The sequence below is a fragment of the Xiphias gladius genome, chromosome 21, assembly GCF_016859285.1.
Source record: "Xiphias gladius isolate SHS-SW01 ecotype Sanya breed wild chromosome 21, ASM1685928v1, whole genome shotgun sequence".
Lineage (NCBI taxonomy): Eukaryota > Metazoa > Chordata > Actinopteri > Istiophoriformes > Xiphiidae > Xiphias > Xiphias gladius.
The window spans coordinates 24,589,972-24,611,127 of NC_053420.1; the positions used below are offsets into that span (position 1 = coordinate 24,589,972).

Consider the following 21,156-nt stretch of genomic DNA (forward strand, 5'->3'; position numbering starts at 1 on the left):
CTTGAATTCATTTTGTATTTCCTGTACATTTATTGTAGTAGACTTGAATGTCACAAGGCAAGGTAATTATGTATCTAAAAAAAAACAAAACAGAAGTCTGAGAAATCCTTTTCTGTGGCATAGCTTCTGCTGCAGCTCACCCAAGAAAACATCTCCCAAGTACCAGAGAGATGTTACGTTGGTATGAGAGAGACCTGCCGGGCTTTACTGCCATCTAGTGGCCAGGTGTCACAGTTGCACCCCCGTTTAGTGTGTGGACGAAAGGCATTCCTGCAGTGCGCACGGCTTTATGACCTGTCCTCGTCCTCCGTCCCCAGCAGTAATCCACCGCCTGCTGCAGGATATGGACACTGAACAAATAGCAAACATGAGGCAAGACACAGCAGCCTGCACCGAGGGGAAAAACCTGCGCAAGTTGTTGGGAAAATCTGCCTTCATGCAAACAGCCACAAGCCCAATGCAGCATTCAAGTTGTAGACCTTTTAAAATAAAACGACCGAACAAAATTGTCCGATTAAAAAAGCATGATATAAGAAGCGAAAGAACACAATTAAAAACATTTCTTGATTTTTAATATTATGTTTATTTGCTAAACCTAATTTCCTTATACTAGTATTATGGTCCTCTGTATGAAAGCTTATAGAGAGAGCACCTCTACACTTAAATAAAATGACTCAATGAATTTGGGAGGAAATGCCTGCCCCCCTTTTGATTTATTCATGGCTCTCCGATTGTTTCGACTGTTCATGCAAGATCCGATCGCTTTTCTGTAGCCCACATTTCTTGTGCTGTTTCCACCTCAACGAATACAAAACGCGGATATATATATATATATATTTTTTTTTTTTTTTTTTTTTCTTTTGTTATAAATGGCATCCGAAGGGTTGGTCTATTGTGGAGGATTATCTGAGGCAGTAGCCTATATATGGCCCAAGTGAGCGGCAAAACCTCTTTCAGACAACAGATTAGGCTTGTAGGCTCCTGGAACCGATTTCCGAAACGAGAGATACACTTGTTTTATGAAGAAAGCACATTTATAATACAGGATAGGTGGACTTGGAGCATTGCACTCACAGTGTCAACGCATATTTCCAGCAGTTTCTCCCGCCCTCTCCTCCAAAAAAAAAAAATCCGACTTGAGATCCCTGTGCAGCACAAGTACCGTACCAGCAGTGACACACAGAATTTCTATCCAGTCATTATGACCGGGGGTTATTGTGATTTATTTAAAAAGTAGCGGTCCGCTCAGCCTCTCGTGGCGCATCGCGGGGCATTCCGTGTACTCAACAAATATCACACTGAAGGGAAATTAAACAACTCGGGGTCGTTTTCGGCAACATACTATGTGTGCAACTTGATTACAGGACGAACGGCTTTTTCGTGGCAAAGCAAACACTCCACTTATCGAAAGTGGGTCGATTATATGTGCAATTAATTCCAGCACAACCATTAACTAAGTGTTGATTCCGCTGGGGATAAAAGCCTTTAACGACTGATCAGTTTCACCCGCCGTTTATAAGAAATTCATGCTAGCAGAGCTACATCCTGTTTTTTGTTTTTTGTTTTTCTTTTCTTTTGTCCGTCTTTCAGATATTTGTGTTGATTCTGGTTGTGTGATATTTTATTGTGTGTGTGAAGATGGAAGTCAGTGTGATGTAGCCGGGCTCAGAGGCATATAGGCGGCAGAACATGCGCAGTGGCCATTTGTGCCATATTGGAATGAGGTCGTGAACGAGAACTGCGTCAAGTTAGTGCGACGCCGCCAGAGCGACACCGGAAGTATCGCGATTTTATCCGCAACAGAAAAAGCCCCGCTGTTGCCCGGCCGACAGTAGTAACGGCCGGCCCTTTGACCGTTTTATTTTGAAACGTTCAACCGGGGCTCTCGGTTTTCAGCCGCGTTAGCTTCACGTTGCTGCGAACGAGCAGGCGGAGAGGAGCAGCATCTAAAAACCGACTTGGAAAAACTACTTAGCGGTAAGAGGCGAATTTTGCGACTAAATATTCACGTACCCTGTGTTGTTTGTCACAAATTCCTAGCGGTGTTTTGTATTGTGGTGGCGCATTCGTCTTTTTTCCCGTCTCTCAAAAAGACGAGTCGGGTTCGGTCGAGTGTAAGCGCCCTTATTGCTCGCCAGCCTGCTCTTATTGCTCAAGCCGTGACGTTCAGTAACTTGACTCGGACACAGGCGATTTTACCATGTGTCCGGGGAGTCCCACACGGCCGTTGTGCATTTGGGACCGCATGTTTATTTACTAGACGGCAATGTGACCGTTTTCTTAATCGCTGTTTTTCCAGTGTTCTCCTCAGTGTGAAAGTTAGACCGTCGGCGCTGTAGTCCCTCTCTGCAAAGCCATTGCGTTAATGGCCCATCTCTGTTTCTGAATGCTGCGGTTGGTCCGTACAAGCAGTGCAACCTCAAGGTAGTTACACTTCAAGGATTGTGTGGAAATTTCCAGCGGTTCGCCCTTGAATAACTCAGTGTTTTTTAAAATGTCGAAGTCTTACATAATGAAGGTTGCACGACCTCCGCCGATTTGTGTTTCTGCGTAGCTCTCACCAAATAGGCTAAATAAACTCGTCTGTGAAATGTTTCTCGGCTTAGTTTGCTTTTACTTTTGCTTGCGAGGGCTGGCGACCAGGAGGATGCTCCGGCTGTCATTTCCTTGTCCTAGTCCACGCTGACTTATTGCAACCTATTTTTCCTCAGGCGCTTAACTTCCCCATTGTGCAACTTGAGTGATCCGCTGGCAGCGCTGCTCCGGTTGACGTGCCGCTATGCAATGGCAACCGGCAGCATTATTGCGACTCAAAGGAGCAGTTGAACGAAATGGCGTGGTTATTAATGCGTGCTGCGTGGAAGAAATGTGGATTGTTTTTTGTTGTTGTTGTTGTTGTTTTCCTTGCTGCATCCTGTTTGGTCTCAAGTTATAGCAGGGTGGGCAGAGCTGGTGGACCACCACTGAGCAGGCCAACTCTTATTTGTTGGGTTTCAGAGCAGCCCCTTTGTTGCCAACCACACTGTCGGTAGTAATGCATTCAAAGTTATTTAAATCACTTTGGCAGGTGACTGGGAAACCTGATGGCAGCCTGCTCTGTGCTGCATCATAATTTGGTTCTCAAATGTACCATGTGATTTCCAGGAGCGACGTGGAGTTTAAACCTATTTCAGGTTTATTTACCAACCTTTTTAGGAATCATTTCACCCAAATTACCAAAAAAAAAACAAAACAAAAAAAACAAAAAACAAAAAAAGCAAACAAACAAAAAACAAACCCAGACTTTCCCATGTATCTATAGTGCCATTGACCCATCAGCCTGATGAGCAGCTGAATGAAATTTGCTTTGTGGTCCGTACAGTGTTGGAAAATTCAGCAGCAGCACCTCTTTCTACACACAAATTCCCCGTTGATCTGGATAAACAACAGTTTTTATCGGAGCTACTTTCTACTGGAGAAAGAGTTCATCTGAAAACTGTTCACAGCGTGGTCTGTTGATTATTTAGATTACAGTGGACAGAGATTCTGGAAAGACACAAGGCGGCTGAATATTGTAAGACGTGATTTTCAATGCCGTGAGCGCCACATACAAAATGCCATTCACTTCCCTTGTATTGTGGTGAAGGTACATTCAGAGACTGACATCTCGAAAACTAGAACCATAAAACCAACAATTCAGTAGCACAGTTCCACGGCACTACAGGTAGGGGAGAAAGTATGTTTTTGTAATGTGGAAGAAACCGTCTCTTTAAGTCTTTTTGTGCTACAAATTCATATCACCCTTCACAGTAACAGTTGAAATAATATCAAAAAAAACAAATAAGTTCTTTTCTGAAAATAGGTTTTGAATATATTAGAGTGTGGATGCTAACAGCAGGATGTAGTAATTTTCCGCTACATTACTGCTTGTAATGTAAAGTCATCCACTGGTTATCTAACAGATGGCATTAAATAGTGTTAGGGGAAATGTTTCAGCAGATAATTTCATTTTATTTATTTCCTGGAGAAGCCGAACAGTGTGTTTGAATGTATATTTTTTCAGATTGCATTTCCTGCCCAGGGACCTCAGAGGTTCAGGAAGGCTTGTTTAGAAATGCTCTGTCGCATGCTAAGTGCTGATGAGAATATGATTCAGTAAGTGCACATATAGAGTATGCAGTGTGGATCAGGTCGGAAAGGAGCAATGTTTTCTGTGTGTGTGTGTGTGTGTGTGTGTGTGTGTGTGTGTGAGGCCCTTTCTCTTTCAGATTCAGTCAGAATCTTGGGTGGTGCAGAGAGATTCAGGTCGACTGCTGATAGCTTTGGTCCACACAGACCACTTACTGTATGTGAAACAGGGGAAGTTGCTTTTCTTCCTGTGCTGTTCTAAAAAGTTAAGCTCCGCTGAAACCTACAGCTTCGGCGGTTAAAAAAGTCAGAGCAAACGTGAAAGCTTTATTTAGTTCTTTCAATGGTTGTCAGAAATTTTGCAATCGGTCTGTCACTTAGAGGCTTTACTCAAACACAGACACAATTTCCCTCTTTTGAGAAGGACTGATTCAGTTAAATTGCATCAAAAACCTCCACAAACATAGAGAAACCATGAAACCGATTGTACAAGAAGTTCCCATGAACCTGTAGGCAGAAATATCGGAAGTAGAAACAGAAACTTAAAATCTTACCATGAATTCATAAATGATCTAATCTGTAAAAATATCGCTATCAGATGTTAGAATATAGCCTCTTAACTTTAGCTCTGTATTTCTACTCCTGTCTCCACTGCTCTTTTTTTTTTTTTCTTTTTTTTTTCTCTTCTACTCTTATGCTAGGATTGTGACCCCCAGGGACAATGAGGCCCGCTGGTGTGTGTGTGTATGTGTCGGAGGGAGGGGGAGAAAGACAGAGGGAGTCTGGGGCAGGGTCGAGGGGTGAAAGGCGGCGCTGATCCCGACAGAGCACGGGGGTCGCAGCGGCAGTCCAGTGGTCGGGGGGGTGGGGTGTGGGGGGTTGGATTCTGATGGCGGCCGTGGTTTTAATAGAGACGTCAGACATGACAAAGACGGGCCTGACAGGCCGGCTGAATGGAGCTGCTGTGACAGAGCAGCTATCCTCAGCATCCCATCCACCTCTCTCTCCAGTGTTGTCACGCCCAGCGCTCCCTTCTTTCTCATTCATGCCATCTCTCTTGTTGTATTAACTTATTTCATCAGCTTTTCACAATGTTGCGGGTCAGTTTGATGTGTCAGAGTTAGATGTGTGTGTCCACATTCCTGTCAAGGCACTGTTTGAATCTTTACGTCGGGGCAGGAAAAGGTATTAGATTACGGTTTCTAAAAGATGAGCCCTAATGAGTTTCCCAAGTAGAGGTGAGGCTGGGTGAGATTTGCATAGTTTAATATAATTCCAAATCACATACCATCTGGTGTGTTAGTTAGGTGGTAGCCTGTGCTGCCCTAATGAATAGCAAATACGCAGCCTGTAATCTGTGATTTTATTCACCACTTGTGCTGTTTTGTATTGATTAAGACCAGGACCAGATAGAAGCACTTGAATAATGATGTTGTAATTCAACCAAAGATTTGGTATCTGAACAGCTTTATTATCAAGACCGGGCAGTCCTTGATTTTCGAATGGCTGAGGAATCCAAATAAAAGCACATTCTTGTCTATTTGGCCTTGAAGCAGTGTTTTCAAGATAGAACTGAATTTTGTCTTTCTTGAGTCTGAAGCTTGGCTTTAATGTTGTTGTTTTTCCTGCTACTCAGTGTCATGACTGTTGGTTTATGAATTTATTTGAATCTTGACTTGAAATATTTTAATTATCTGTAGCAACATGTTGTTAGCTGATAGATGTGGTGTACTGTAGGTATGGTAGCCAGCTACACTAAGTCTTGATCATGGTTTCCAGTTGTTTGTGTAACATTTTGCTGATACAGTTTGGCTTGTGAAGTGCTGAGCGGGCTGTTACATGCCAGCGGTACCACCTGTCTCATTAATCTTATACTTGTTGAAAACAGTAGTGAGGTCAGAGATTAATGATAAATGTTGAGATCTACAGCTATGACTGTGAGCAGGGTGTTTCTTTTCAATGTTTTCCTCTCTGCGTTACCAAAGTTTTGGACCAGTGCTCATTCATTTACGCTCACAGCATAATAATAATCCTCCTCTGTTCCTCCTCAGAGCTCCTTGTCTTGGCCTTGAGGGGGCACCAGCATGAGTCAGGAGTCACTGGAGTCCGGTAAGAACTACTCTGTGAACGGCTGCGTGAAATGAGTGAGATAAAATGTTGGATAGCAGGTCGGAAAGGAGCAATGTTTTCTGTGTCTGTGTGTCTGTGTGTCTGTGTCTGTGTCTGTGTCTGTGTGTGTGTCTGTGCACTCCAGATGGAGACTCTGCTCAGGATGTGTGTGACTTCAACTGGGATGACTACCTGGAGGAGACTGGAACCGTGTCTGTGCCCCATCACGCCTTCAAACATGTGGGTGCTGACGCCATTCACAGCTAACACACATCTCTGGATAAGCTTGTATCAGCTACTCATAATCAATTATTAAGCTTCAGTGTAAATTGCTCACTAGGTTTCAAGTAACTGCTAGTTAGTTTCAAACTGTGTAGTAAATGTGAGAGCATGGCTCAAATGCACAGAATGAGTCAGTGAGTGAAGCCCTTTATGTAAGTTGGTTCCTGAAAAATGGCTTTAACAGCATCCAATCAGAAAGCAATCAACAGCATAGACACACAAGTCACAGCAGCATCACCAGCAAAACGTCTACAATTAGCAGTTTTAACACCTGATACTCAAACTGGCAGGTTGGTTTAAATTAAAACAAAAGCTAATTGTCGCATAAAATAAAAGTCTTTTCTTTGTGTACTTTTGTTAGTTGTTTTTTGTGTAAAACGGAAATTACACAAAGGAAAATGTGGTTTAACTGCAACTTTTCAATGGGATTAACGCTCCACGTTTCTCCATTCTTCTGTCCCCGTCTCAGGTGGACCAGGGTCTACAGACAGGACTGACTCCAGGCATGAAGCTGGAGGTGTGCATGCGCTCAGAGGCCGACAACCCCTACTGGGTGGCCAACATCATCACCACATGTGGCCAGCTGCTGCTGCTACGCTACGAAGGATACCAGGATGACCGGCGTGCCGATTTCTGGTGTGACATCATGACAGCAGACCTCCACCCGCTGGGCTGGAGCCGCCAGCATGGCAAGACCATGAGGGCCCCTGAGGGTGAGGCATGGCTGGGGTCAGCAGGAAGTGTTTTTTTTTTTTTTTTTTTTTTGTTTTTGTGAGATGTAATGTTTAAACTGCAATCCACCTATGGTTACTCAAAAGGCGGCATGGTGTCTTTTTTGTAGAGCTGAGGGATTACATTAAAAAATGCAGAGGCTTAACAAGCATCAGCCATGAAAAGCTGGTCTGGTCTTTTTCTGAGATCTTCAGGGACAGATGAGCAGCGGAGAAGGCACATGGTTCCAAATGCTATTTAATGGTGGAACTCAACTAAGTGATTGTACCATTGTTAAGCATAGCAAGGAGTAATGAATATTTCTGTTCTTCCGATATGCTGCTGCCATAGCTGCTCCCAGGTGAAAACGCTTGTGTTTCCCTTCTGATGTTCTGGTTTCATGTGAAATACTTTTACCTGGAAAGTTGGAAAGGGATTCAGTTTTTGATGCCAAGTGCTAAAGCAATGTTGCTTGATTAGGTTGATTATTAATTAATGCCACCCAAATTAGCACTTGATACCTGGATATGTTAATGTTTAAATAAAGATTCACGTTGTTCACAGTATGATATAATAACCTGTTACATATGAAGAATTCCTTTAGTTTTTATTTTAAAGTTGATGCTGCGATTCATGGTGACTGAGTGAGAAAGCTCAGAGTGGGGTGAGTGAGCCCATGTGGTTGTTTGGTCAATAAACTAAACGCTTGTATGTACATGTTCCACCTCAGGTGTGCGTGAGAAGCACCAGGACTGGGAAGCTCTGCTGGAAAGGGCCCTGGCTGAGGAGTGCAGCGTGCCTGCCAACCTGCTGGAATTGGTAAGGCTTGGGATCCGAGCAGGTGTCTTTCCTTACATTACACCACACCCAGGTTGGGGCATGAGCTGTTGTCTTTGTCTCTGTCCGTGCCAAGAACAGTCTCCTCTGATGGTACTGACGATTTGACCACTTTAAGAACACGATGCTGTAAATAAAACAGTGGAGGCTTCACAATAAAGTGGTGAGGCAAGTTCGGTAAATACAGTTGACATAAGAAAAACACTAAGTTGACAGTTTTTACCCTCAGGTGATCAGAAATGTGACTCTGCAGTCTTGAGATACACACACACACACACACACACGCACGCACACACACACACAAACACACACATATATCTTTGTGGGGACACTCATGAAGATAATGCATTCCCTAGCCCCTTATGTTAACCATCACAACAAAATGCCTAACCCCTAAACCTAATTCTAACCTGAACCCTAAAACCAAGTCTTAACCCTCAAACAGCCCTTTTGAAGTTTTGAGGACCAGTAAAAATGCCCTCACTTCCCCAATATGTCTTCACTCGGTAAGGTCTATAACTCAAACTGGTCCTAACAAAGATAGAAGTACAGGTATACACACACACTCACACACACATATACCTCACAGCTGTCATGTTTTATTTTACTGTTGTTTACTTCTTGTTTTCTATCATCTTTATAGTTTAGACTTAAATCTCCAAGCATTTAGAGTGTTTGTAATTCCCATTTTGAAAGGGCAAAAAGACAGGGCCAAACCTGACATTTAAAATGTCCCTTGGAATAAATCTGAACTTGTACTGAACATGATTTTATATCTGCTTTGAAGTCTTGCATGCATAGCCAGCCTGAAGCCCCAAGTCTACAAAAAACAAGGCTCTGAGGTTTTGTTTACGGCATCAAGACTGTGCTGCTGAAAGCAAATTTGCCGTAGGAAAAGCCTGTGAAATTCTTTAGAGCCATTAGTTAACTTTCAGTGACGGTGGTTCAGTTCTGCTATTTGGTCATGCAGTGCATTCTCTCCCAGTAGAAATTCTTTGCCTTGCCTAGGCGTGTGTTCATTTGTGTTTGTGTAAGTGTGTGTGCTACTAGCTTCTCACCCCGCCCCCCCAATTCCCCAACAGCCCCAGCGTGGCAGAGACCCAGTGGAGCTCCTGTGTGCAGGCTCCTATGTGGAGCTCCAGGACAGTGTTGACTCTGGGCTGGCCTGGGCTGCTGAGGTGGAGGAGAATGTCGGAGGGCGGCTGAAGCTGCGCCTGGTAGGCACCGAGGGCCTCCCAGACACACCCGCAACTGTCTGGCTCTTTTACCTACACCCACGCCTCCACCCACCTGGATGGGCCAAAGAGCGTGGCTGCACCCTGAGGCCTCCCTCAGGTCAGTGGCACTGACATGGGTCAGATTTTATATTTAGAAACAAAAGGAAGAAAGGAAAAATGATGTCTAGATCTTGAGGTTTACTGTCAAAGCAGGCATGAGTAATAGTTTCTGATGAAAGGACACAAAGAAAATTCACATGGCAATCATGGAGTGGTTACATGTCTAATTACATAGTATAACCCTTGTATTACCTATTACGCCGTGTCATTTATATAGAAATCCTGCATCACATCTGATGTGATATTACTAATATTACTAATTATTGGTAAAAGTCTTATTATCTCATGTTATTCCTAGGTGCTCAATCAGATCTGTTGTTTTATTGTATGTATTCACATTATGTGACATATATTAACATTTTCAAATACTTTGACAAGTGCATAGTGATGAAATAGAAGAGACTTACATTCAAAACGGAATGGTATCCCACTAGACCTTGAAATTGATTTTCCATGCAGGATTAGACAGATCATTGTTTTCAGGGCCACGATCTGCTAATACTCTTCAAGTGTACGAAGTTTTATTAATATGCAAGATGTGAGAAGCACTGGAGGCTGTATCTCTCTCCTAACAGCTGATCTTCCTTCTGGTGCAACTACAGCTAAAGCCTTATTGATATTTAATACCAGGCTTTTCTAAAATGGGGGGGGGGGTTACCTGGATACCAATCTTTTGCAAGGTAATAAAAGAATGTAGAAATCATAGTATTAAAGGTATACCTTTAGGCAAGCCTTTTATATTGTATTATCTCATTTCATAAAATAATGGGGAAAATATGATTCATTTTTATATCTAATGGAAGGTAAAAACCGAAGTTCAGCCTCATTAATTCTGCATGTTGTCTTGTCTAGGAGGCTGCCTGGAACCTAGTGGCCTGAGATAAGAAGTTTGTGTGTTTTGTGGTTGTGAAATTGTGGAGGACAACATTGACTGTTGTTTTTCGCTTGTTTAATTAATTGCGGGGACCTTTTTAGAGGGGTAGATAAGAACAAGCTGACATGCAGATATAAACCCAGATATACAGGTTTGGGTCATTCAAATAAGACAGTATGCAGAATGAAATTCAGTCAGGTGGATGTTTTACCTTTTTTTTAAAAAAAAAAAATATATATATATGTGTGATAATGAAATGAACCCCCAGTCATCAGGGCGTCAGGTTTTGCTCTTCAGCACCTGATTTGTGTGTACTTGTACTTGCACTTGATGTTTCAGATCTGTTGGCACTGCGGTCAGAGGAAGAGTGGGAGGAGGTGAGACAGAGGATCAATGATCTGCCTCAGGATGAAGCCCTGACTGCAGAGTTCAGTAAGGTACTACCAACCATGCTCTTATTTGTACTTCCTGATGCAAACTTTTTTTCTGTTTATTCATCAGTTAAGATTGAATAACTACGCATTAAGCAAAGAGTGGTGACATTCTCCAAACTGGCTGCTGAAACATTTCTTAAGAGCTAAGCTTTTGAAAGTGACTGTCTATGTATGTGTATGTTGTTTGTCTCAGGATCAGCCTTCCATCGCTGCTCATTGTTTCAAGGAAGGGATGAAACTGGAGGCTGTTGACCCGACTGCTCCTATTTCCATCAGGCCTGCCACTGTCACCAAGGTAACAGGCTTTCCTATCAAATCTGTCTCTGCTATGCTGCAATGTTTTTTCTCTTGTTTGCTATTTATTTGCCTTAGATATTTATACTTTCTGTCTTTAGTACCAAACTGTATTTACTCTGTCGCTAAGAAATTATCACCCCACATGCTTCAACACGGCTGGAACGCTGCTTATTTGAATTGTGGTTAAATTTTGCTATTTAACCACTCAGACCAACCGATCTCTTTGACTTTGCAATCAGCTCAACACAGTCTTTAGTGTTGCCCAGAAACAAAACAGATGGTGAAAACTTCACAGCTGTCAATTGAGAATGTGTGGAAGTGTTCCAATCTCACCTCCTCTCTTCTTCAGGTGTACAGTGAGCATTACTTCCTAGTGACAATGGACGACCTTTGTGGTATTGAGGAGTCAGAAGGCTCGGGCCGGTCCTTCCTGTGTCACAGAGACAGTCCAGGGATCTTCCCTGCTCAGTGGAGCCTCAAAAACGGGCTCCCTCTCAGCCCCCCACCAGGTCTGCTCTGTCAAACATAGTCCCTCGACAGCCACTTACTTTATCAATTATCTGTGATATCAGAAAGTAAGGAATGGCAGTGATTAGATCACTCATGCTGTATTTGCCTCTCTCTCTCTCCCTGGCTTTATTTGGTTCCTTTATCTGGACTTGCTTATCTCTTTCTGTTCGTTCTTCCTTCCTTCTTTATATCATCATGTGCAGGATATCAGGGTCCAGACTTTGACTGGGCAGATTACCTGAAACAGTGTGAGGCCGAGGCTGCTCCTCAGCACTGCTTCCCAGCTGTAAGTCAACCTGCGTTTTTCCCATGTCCCACAAAGTTCACATTGGTCAGGCTTATCAGATTCTGTCTAGACTCACGTGTAACTTGGGCTGTACAGTCATTTTGGTCTATCTATTTATTTATTTACTTATTTTGCATGAATATAATTATATTGCTGTTGTGTGAAGGCTGCAGTGGGCATCCAGAAATTGATTTAATTTTTAATAACCATTAGTAACCTGTCAGAGCTAAAACCTCCTTGCCATTACTTGGATTGCATTATCCAAGCAGCATTGTAGACCACTAAAGAGATATTTTTTTAATGAAACAAAATAAAATCTGTATTAGTTGGTTCAGCTTGAATGTGATGTAATGTAAAGAGCAGGACCAATGACCAGATAATTCAAAATTTAAAAAAAAAGAGATTTTACCAATATTCCTCTAAAAGAATTGCAGCAGCCTTAAAATGTTGATATCTACCATGTTCTTGTGTAAACAGCTTGGTACATGCACATTGCAGATCACTAGGTTCGGTGCAGTAAGAGTTCAGGACTGATCAGCCTCATGTTGGGAAACATGGCTGAGCACAGCTCAGTTCACTGCTGTGATTCATAGTTTTTCAACAGCAGACATGTTCTCTTTGCAACCTTGGAGAAAATATCTGTTGTACACTGCACTCCCAGGCCATGAGAAATGTCTTTTACGGTAACATTTGCCTGATAAGAGACAAAACGTCAGTCAAATTTTCCATTTGACTAACAGATTCATCAAATGCTAGTGTTGAGACCATGTGTCTGCAAGTGTGATGGGTTGCAAACCCGCTGCAAACTTTTCTCCCCTTTATCAGAGAGCGAATATGTGGCAATTTCATAGTGGATAAAAATCACCGGACACACAAACATCCACTGCTGTGAAATAGCTCTCACAAGGATTTTTTTCCCCTCTCTGTTTCCCCCACCAGGAGCAGTGTGACCATGGCTTCAAAGAGGCCATGAAACTGGAGGCTGTTAACCCGCTGTCACCAGAGAACATTCACGTGGCAACAGTCACCAGGGTCAAAGAGCAATACATTTGGCTCAGCCTGGAAGGTGAGATGAGATACTGAAAGAATCACTGTTTTTGAGAACATATAGTTTCATAGCGATGCACAAATAAGTAACACACCTCTCAGTCACAGCATGTTGATATTCAGCTTCTCATTTCAAAGATGTAAATAGGTAACTTTCCTGAAAGTAAATAAGAGTTTCAAACAAAGCATTTGTAAGAGTTGCAGTCAAAACCTTGATCAGATTAGATTGACGGTTCCATCTCCCTGGCAACATAGTACATCTCTGACACTAAGAAGCTGATTAAGAAAATAGGTTTTGGGGGCCTTCAAGAGGTGTACACACCGTTAAGCCATTGAAATGGACGTGAGTGTTGACAGCACTTTGGAGTGTCTGAGCTGAATTTGGCATCCCCACCAGATTAAGAATGTAGTCTGTGGTATTTTTACCACTTGTCACTGTGTATTGAACGGGATTTCCTAGTGACTCTGTGTGTCTGTTTGCCCAGGACTCAAACAGCCCATGCCAGAGCTGATAGTTCATGTGGACTCCCTTGACATCTTCCCTGTCAGCTGGTGTGAGACAAATGGCTATCCACTTGTCTATCCCATCAAACCCTCAGGTATACAACATGCGGAATGGGTCATCATAGTGGAGTCTAATGGTCTTTACAAATATGCAACAACAAGACTGTTACTAATGCTGTGATAAACAAAATACAGTACAGTTTTTCTTTTGTTTGTTTTTTTGTTTTTTTACCCTGACCTCCAAATTAGTAACATATTGTAATAATGTGACTGGGAACACATTAGTCTTTCCTTGTTTTTCAGTTGAGAAAGAGAGGAAGATTGCTGTGGTGCAGCCAGAGAAACAGTGAGTATAAGAGGAAGGGTGGGGGCAGTGATTGGTTTATTGGTTTGAGTGGATCGAGTCAAACCACCTTTCAACATCTGACTCAGTTTTCATCACTTCACAGCAGAACTCCACCGAAATCTTCGTCACCTGACACTGTCAAGCAGCAGATGGCCAGCCAGTCAGAAACAGGTGAGTGGTATGTCTCAGGTCTCACTGGGGGATGCCATACTGTGATATATTATATCTACTGACTGTCCGTGGTTGTTCCTTCATTTTGCATCCGCGTGCAGGACAGGGGAACGGGAAATACTGCTGTCCCAAGATCTACTTCAACCACCGCTGTTTCTCGGGACCTTACCTTAACAAGGGACGCATCGCCGAGCTGCCTCAGTTCATCGGCCCTGGAAACTGCGTCCTCGTGCTCAAAGAGGTGAGAGGGCAAGGCTAGCTGTTTACTGTATGAAAACCAAAAAAAATCCTTCCCCTCAATCCTATAAGACAAGCAGTATGGTTGATGGTGATGTGTTCAGCATTATTAAGTGGCATGACACTATGGATGGCGAAGTCGTTGGGTCAGTCCATCACTTTGGTCCAGGCTGAAATACCTCAGCAATTATTGGATGGATTGCCATGAAACTATTATGCCGATGTCAGAAAGCTACTAGACTGGAGAATCGTATTGTTCTTCCACTAGTTTTGATTCCATTGAATATTCACTTGAAACAAAAGAAATCATCATCTACCATGTGCCATTATACAGATGGATTTAGTTAACTTTAATTGAATCAAGAGCTCTCCCTCTGGTTTGGTTTCTACCATAAAATAATGTTAACAATTAATAACCAATGGCACACAATGTGGAGACCAGTAAAGGCTGCTAATCTACTACTATCAACACTTTCATTGGTTTGAGGTATGAAAGTCTGGTCTCAAAATGAATATGGTGAGTTTTTGATCTTAAAATGCTACATAGAGCCCCATTAAAGAATAAATGACCCGGCCCTCCAACCCGTAGATAACCTGTGACTGTTGCATTTCTGTGCATGTCTTGTATCCAGGTATTGACTCTGCTGATAAACTCGGCATACAAGCCCAGCCGTGTGTTGAGGGAGCTGCAGCTGGACCAGGAGAGCCGCTGGCAAGGCCATGGAGAGACACTCAAAGCCAAGTGAGTGGAAATACCATTTAGTCCTCAGATGAAAATTGTCCGCTCTTTAGAAAACCTGCAGGAATAGTATAAGTGTTCACAGCTGGCCTATTTTAGGACACATGCTAAATTAGAAATGTAATTAAATACGTGAGTGGGAATAAATATCTAGACACTGCAACCTGGAACAAGTTCCTGATACTACATTGAAGCAGTGATTTAGCCGACAGCACATGGTTTACTTTAAAGAGATCTTGTTGGTCGTAGCAACCTTGTTTGATCAAACATAACCATAATGGGAGCTTAAGTGAGTGGGAAGAGTCAGATAAATTTGCCTTTGCTTTTGAAGGCCTACCCATCATTTTTTCAATTTTGTATTCTGGTGAAATATGAAAAATTTATCACAATTTGTTCACTGCTCATTGGTTTTCCGCAAATATCAGGTACAAGGGAAAGAGTTACCGGGCCACTGTGGAAATCGTGCGCACTGCAGACCGTGTGGCAGACTTCTGCAGGAAAACCTGCATCAAGCTAGAGTGCTGCCCGAACCTGTTTGGACCTCGTATGGTTCTGGAGCGCTGCTCTGAGAACTGCTCTGTCCTTACCAAGACCAAATACAGTAGGTGGTTTACACAACTACAGACAGCTGATTGTTGAGCCTTTAAATGGTTTATCAGATTCTCAATGAAGACAGTGAACATAACAGCTAATGACTGATTATCAGGAGTGGATTAAAAATATGAATACATGCATGTCAATTGTGACCTTAATTATAAACATTATTCAGACTAACTCTCACTCAGCCAAAAGCTCATTAATTTTTTTTCTTGTTTGGAGATATTCAGTTCTTTTCACTTGTGCTGCTCGTGAATACAAACTAACAATGGGTACGTTAGTGCTAAATAAAAATTCAGGGAAGCAGAGGGATGGAACTTGAAATGGAAATAACCTTCAATAAACAAAGAATAAGAGGTATAGTTTGCAGAAAATACATATGTATATCTGTGTGTCAGAATTGATATCTGATCTATTTGTCACCACAAAGTCACAGATGTGTTGACAGGTTTACTGCAGCTGCACCACAGTGTTGGGGTTAAGAAGCTGATGCAATTTGATAGCAACATACAAATGATTACTCTTTCTTTTTTGTCTATGAAGTTTTCATATCAATTCAGACACCACATGCTCTCTACAGACCCACTTTAACAGCCTATTTAACAATACTTTTCACGTAGAGAATACATGTATTAATGAATACACGTATTAAAATCAGTTTGATTGATTTAATTTGACCCCACTGCAAAATTCCCGCCTCTCTCAATAAAATATTAAAATATTTCAGACATGTCAGATTTAACACAATAAACCCATTGTCTTGTCTCCAGCGTATTACTATGGTAAGAAGAAGAGTAAACGCGTTGGCCGTCCACCCGGGGGCCACTCCAACCTGGAGGGTGGAGTGAAGAGAAGAGGGAGGAGGAGGAAGAGGAGGAAGCAGCTCTTTGTCCATAAGAAGAGACGCTCTTCAGCCTCCGTGGACAACACGCCTGCTGGCTCTCCACAGGTAACACACACACATATTTTCTTCATTAAATATTACATTAAAGAGTGCATAAATTGCATCGTTTTTAAACTAACATCTTACTTTAATCAGTGCTAATATACAATTTAATTATTTATTTATTTCATTATTATCTTTGGCTTGCAGGGCAGTGGAGAGGAAGAAGATTTAGATGAAGATGACTCCCTGAGTGAAGACTCTGGCTCAGAGCTGCAGGACGATCTCCAGGATGATTCTGAACAATCTGTCGGGAAGTCTCAGCCCACCACGCCGTCCCCCTCCCCACCAGCGACACCCAGGCCCACACGCCGACGCCGGAAACCCCGCTCACCATCTTTTTCTGACGACGAGAACCGCCCACCCTCACCAAAGGTAATGAAAATGAATGAAGAAAAGGCGACTTCCATGCAGTATTCCATGCCCTAACAGTAAATTCTAAAAACATTTCAAAATATTTATCTTCTGTATTTTTATAGCATTGTTTCCAAACAGTAATGAATACCTTAAAAATTCCAGCTAGTAATAAATCTTTTTACTTTTTTCATTAAATATAACTACCTCGCTCTACCTAACTTGACCCTCTCAATAACATTTGGAATGATGTTTCCACCACATTATAATCCCATTATCCAGCTTCGAGGAAACAAAATGCTCTCTAACTGCAATTTCACTGTGACCTAGGCCCTGTTTCAGCGTTCAGTTTCAGAGTTTGTTAACCATGAGATGAGGGGAAACTCTGGGTTTTCCGTTTCAGAAACTGAGATGGCTTTAACTCTGAGTCATTTACCATGGTAACTTACACTTTGAACCTAATCTGCGCATTGGCAGCTTTTCTTCAACAAACCCTGAGTTTCTCTGGGTTCTCTGTCTCCTCCCCTCCTGCCAAGCCTGGACAAGCTTTCTGACATGGCACTTCATTTCCTCATTCATAGAGTCGATATCAAAGCGCATATGGGAGTACATTCATTCGTAGAACTTTACACTGGGAGAAGATTAAAATCCCGATTGGACATTAGCTTGCTACCCAAGACCTATTTTATGTTACCACTTTTATGATCAGTCAGTCACCACTAAGGACAGAGACAGCGATCTCTTACATTCAGATATTACACATCGTGGCTTCATCCCCAGCTCAGAATAAAATCTACACACACTCTTTCTAACACCGTGACTCTGGACATTAAAGAAAACTGTCAGGTTGTCAGTCAGTTTCTTTGCACTGAAACATTTACCGTGCATTAATCACTGTAAATTAAAAAAAAAAATAAAAAAATCTGTGGGAAGCTTTAGATGCACAAGACTCTGATCTATGAATAATCCTTTCTCATGGTGTAATTGATCGCACCGATGGGACATTCCACATCATAGTTATCGTATCATATTGTAGATTATGTGATATTTCCGAGTGAGGGTGATTGTAGTGTGGCTGAAAAGATAACATTTAAAAACTAAACTACACGTAGTTTAAAAGTGAGTTTATGAATAGAGGCTGCATACAGTCTGAACTTGTTTTAACAGCATTTCAGTCACTATATTCAAATGTACATGTCGAAAATATATTCATTAAATGATGTTGAGCAAGAGTTTTAAATGGGAAATAGACATCGGCAAATTTACATCAGTTTTAATCTAGATGATTTTTGCAACAGCAAAAACCAAAATCATCAGGCTATTACTGGGTCAACGTCTTACCTGTTTGATGTATATTTTCATCTTCTGCTGCCAGCAGCACTTTTTTCTCCGTCAGGTTACAGCTGAATAAATATATTTCAAATTTTAATGTAACAAACAGTAGGATTTCAGCTCTCTAACATCCATTAAGGAAATTAAAGTCTGCTAAATACTTTGGTCTAGTTGATTACTCTGAATAAAATGTAATAGCGTTTGCCTTTTGACTCTTTTCTTCAACTCAGGCTCTTTTACTGCTGCTGTTTTGTTTTTTTTTTTTAAGATAAATGTGCATTGCAAAACAGTAATCTTTCTAGCTCCACTGGATTAAAATAGAAGCTCAGCTCTTTATTTATCCGTTGCCATGGTGAATCACAGTATCAGAACTCCATTGATGATTACTTTTTTCCATTAACCAGACACGCGCTTAACTCAGAGTCAACATACTCTGAACATAATTAGATTGAACTACCTCAGGTCAGCTGTTCTGGAACCGAAAACTCAAAAGTTTCACATCTCAGGGTTCATCAACTACGAGTTCAGGGTTAGACTCGGAGTTTGGTAAACATGCTTTCCGAAACAGGCCCCAGAAATCACTCTAAACTGCTTATGTGGAAATCAACACGACTCAGACAGCCAGGGATTCTTTTATGAATTGTTTCAGTCTGATGGCCCTCATTTCAGAATCAGTTGTAAGGGTTAAAATAAGCTGTGAGAGTTTCCGCTTTGGCTGGGAGATATCTCAGTCTCTGTCTGACTCACTCTGTCTGTGTCTCTATAGACCTCAAAGACTGAGCCTCCTCAGAAGTTGTGTTTGGACACCAGCCCCCTGGAGTGGAGCGTTACTGATGTGGTTCGCTTCATCAGAACAACTGACTGTGCACCTCTTGCAAGGATTTTCTTGGATCAGGTAGGAGATACTCAAAGACTTAATGGCCACTCAGGATGAGAGCTCACGCCACTCTACTGCAATAAGTGCATTATACATTTGTATTGTATCCATGGGCACACATCAAAACATTTTAGACGCTATAGAAAGTTGAGCCAAAAACAAACTATATATAGAAAATGCATCTCCTATAAACTTAAATGTGTTTGTAGGAGATTGACGGACAAGCGCTGCTCCTGCTGAACCTCCCGACAGTGCAGGAGTGCATGGACCTGAAGCTGGGACCGGCCATCAAGCTGTGCCACCACATTGAGAGGGTCAAGCTGGCATTTTATCAACAGTTTGCTACGTAGCTGACGGGGAATGAGGATTGGACATAATTACATTCTGTTCTGTGTATTAATCCTGTGAAAACACTGTATTTTCCCATTTTAACATTTCTTACACTGGACATCCTTTAGAATCCTGCATATACCACATCATGTCAGACAAGCATGGACATATGACGGATGAAGCGACGTCCTTAGGAGAAGGAGAAGAGATACATTGGGTCAAAAACAGTTCAGGTGCTCTTTAGGAGAGCATAGAAAAGAGGAGGACTCAAAGAGAATAATTCAAGGCACTTCCATGCCATAAATAAATGTAAAAGCCTTTATTAAATCCAGCACATTGACTTTAATCTAATCCATCATCACCGAGATGATTTTAAGATGAAAGAAGTTGGTTTCTAGACATGATCTAATAAGATGAAACTAATAGTTTCTAAAAAGGCCTTTTTACTTACTTCCTTCTGAATGCCTTGGATTCTCCTCTTTTATTTCCTCTTTCTTTCTTTTTAGGAAGATTGACTGAGGGCCAGTGCCACAACTCCATTGGTCTACACTATCCTTTCATGACTTCCAGCCTGTCTTGCTCTCTCTAAAACGAAATAGCACTGAATCATAGCTTTTATTTTTCATACTATGCCCTAGAATATTTGGTATCTGCCAGTCAACATTTGCTGTTGTCTGCTGGTGTCAGAAATTCGGTGATTCTGTTTGGTTTTTTTTGTTTTGTTTTTTTTTTGTTTTGTTTTTTTTTCTTATTTTTAAAGTTGAAGTATAATTAATTGAAAAGATAAGTGCAACCTTTTTAGAGCAGATGAAGGGTACACACAGGATATGAGAGCCCAGTTACACTGAAGCACTTAAAACCAAACATTGTTTTTCACAAAATTCGTTTCACTACAAAAGCTCCAGGCTGTATCTTGAAGTACTGGTATCCATATGGTTTTCTACTTTCGAGAGATCATTTGGCCCATTAGTTAAAAAAAGACAGAAATAATTGTTTGCACACAGATAAAACTACAAGTTGCATAAAATGAATTCAGTTTGTAAGTTTCTTGAAATCCAGATGTAATGTTAAATTAACCTCTGATTATAGTAAATTTGAAAGAACAGTCATAGTGAGTCATTGCAAGACAAGGAATTTAATTTTAGTGTGAACACCACACACATATACTGTACTGACACGTCTGCTTAACAGATGTAAAAGGGGCCTTCATCTCAAGAGATCAAATTGCTTTCTTGTTCAAGCTTCTATATAAGACAAGTTTACAGTGCAAGGATTCTGTAATGCAAGCACAAGCAAAACCATGTACTGTTGGGTGGTATGCAAATATGATGGTGCATGTTTGTATATAGTGTATATATAATCAAATATCTTTTAGTGCAACAGGGTGATTAGAGAGAAAATCTATTGAGCAATTAACTTTCTGCATAACCAATGAACAAATGCCCTAAATATACAGTAGGCTATATTTGCACAGAATAGGCCTAAACCACCTCATATGGGGAGTACGGTTCAAACAAACTCAGCTACAGTTGATTATTTGAGCCATTTCATAACATTGACTAGTCATTATTTTTAACACGTTAACTTAATGGGCATTTTTAAAGCAAGAAGATATTCAAAAAATGCTTTTGTAAATCAGTTATTCCTCTTTTTACCCATTCCTGTAGTGTGATTTATTGTATTGTGCTTCATTTTGTGTGAGAAAAAGCTACGTGGGCTCTTTGTTTACTCATTTGCTTGTAGTTACAGCAGTACTCAAAGCAATGGAACATATTTTTATCTCATGTTTAAATATTATTGCTATTTAAAGAGAACACTGCAATAAAAACTGCGAACAAGAAATTCGGGACGTCTCCTGGCATTTGTCCTACACTTCCCAGCATCCAGTTTGTGGC

The 21,156-nt window shown here is 41.5% G+C and overlaps 1 protein-coding gene across 3 annotated transcripts; it reads left to right on the forward strand.

The window, feature by feature from the left end:
• The first annotated feature begins 1,798 nt into the window (after window positions 1–1,798).
• Window positions 1,799–21,097, forward strand: sfmbt1 (Scm like with four mbt domains 1). Of its 3 annotated transcripts, none has more exons than XM_040116188.1 (21): window positions 1,799–1,977; window positions 6,159–6,216; window positions 6,362–6,456; window positions 6,968–7,211; window positions 7,940–8,028; window positions 9,129–9,381; window positions 10,597–10,694; window positions 10,885–10,986; window positions 11,338–11,497; window positions 11,702–11,784; window positions 12,724–12,850; window positions 13,317–13,430; window positions 13,639–13,681; window positions 13,785–13,852; window positions 13,954–14,093; window positions 14,722–14,831; window positions 15,254–15,429; window positions 16,196–16,374; window positions 16,519–16,743; window positions 18,821–18,949; window positions 19,141–21,097. In XM_040116188.1, the coding sequence occupies exons 2-21, from the start codon at window positions 6,192–6,194 to the stop codon at window positions 19,279–19,281; spliced, it is 2,601 nt and encodes an 866-aa protein (XP_039972122.1). In that variant the 5' UTR covers window positions 1,799–1,977; window positions 6,159–6,191; the 3' UTR covers window positions 19,282–21,097. The 3 variants fall into 3 exon arrangements, with proteins under 3 accessions (XP_039972122.1, XP_039972125.1, XP_039972124.1); XM_040116191.1 differs by having other exon boundaries at window positions 13,788–13,852; XM_040116190.1 differs by lacking the exon at window positions 1,799–1,977 and adding an exon at window positions 2,058–2,424.
• The last annotated feature ends 59 nt before the right edge of the window (window positions 21,098–21,156 follow it).

Coding starts and splice junctions, on each gene's coding strand:
- sfmbt1 (XM_040116188.1), top strand. CDS start 6,192: ATGAGTCAGGAGTCACTGGAGTCCG. Junction 7,212..7,939: donor GACCATGAGGGCCCCTGAGG/GTGAGGCATGGC, acceptor GTTCCACCTCAG/GTGTGCGTGAGAAGCACCAG. Junction 13,682..13,784: donor GTGGTGCAGCCAGAGAAACA/GTGAGTATAAGA, acceptor ATCACTTCACAG/CAGAACTCCACCGAAATCTT.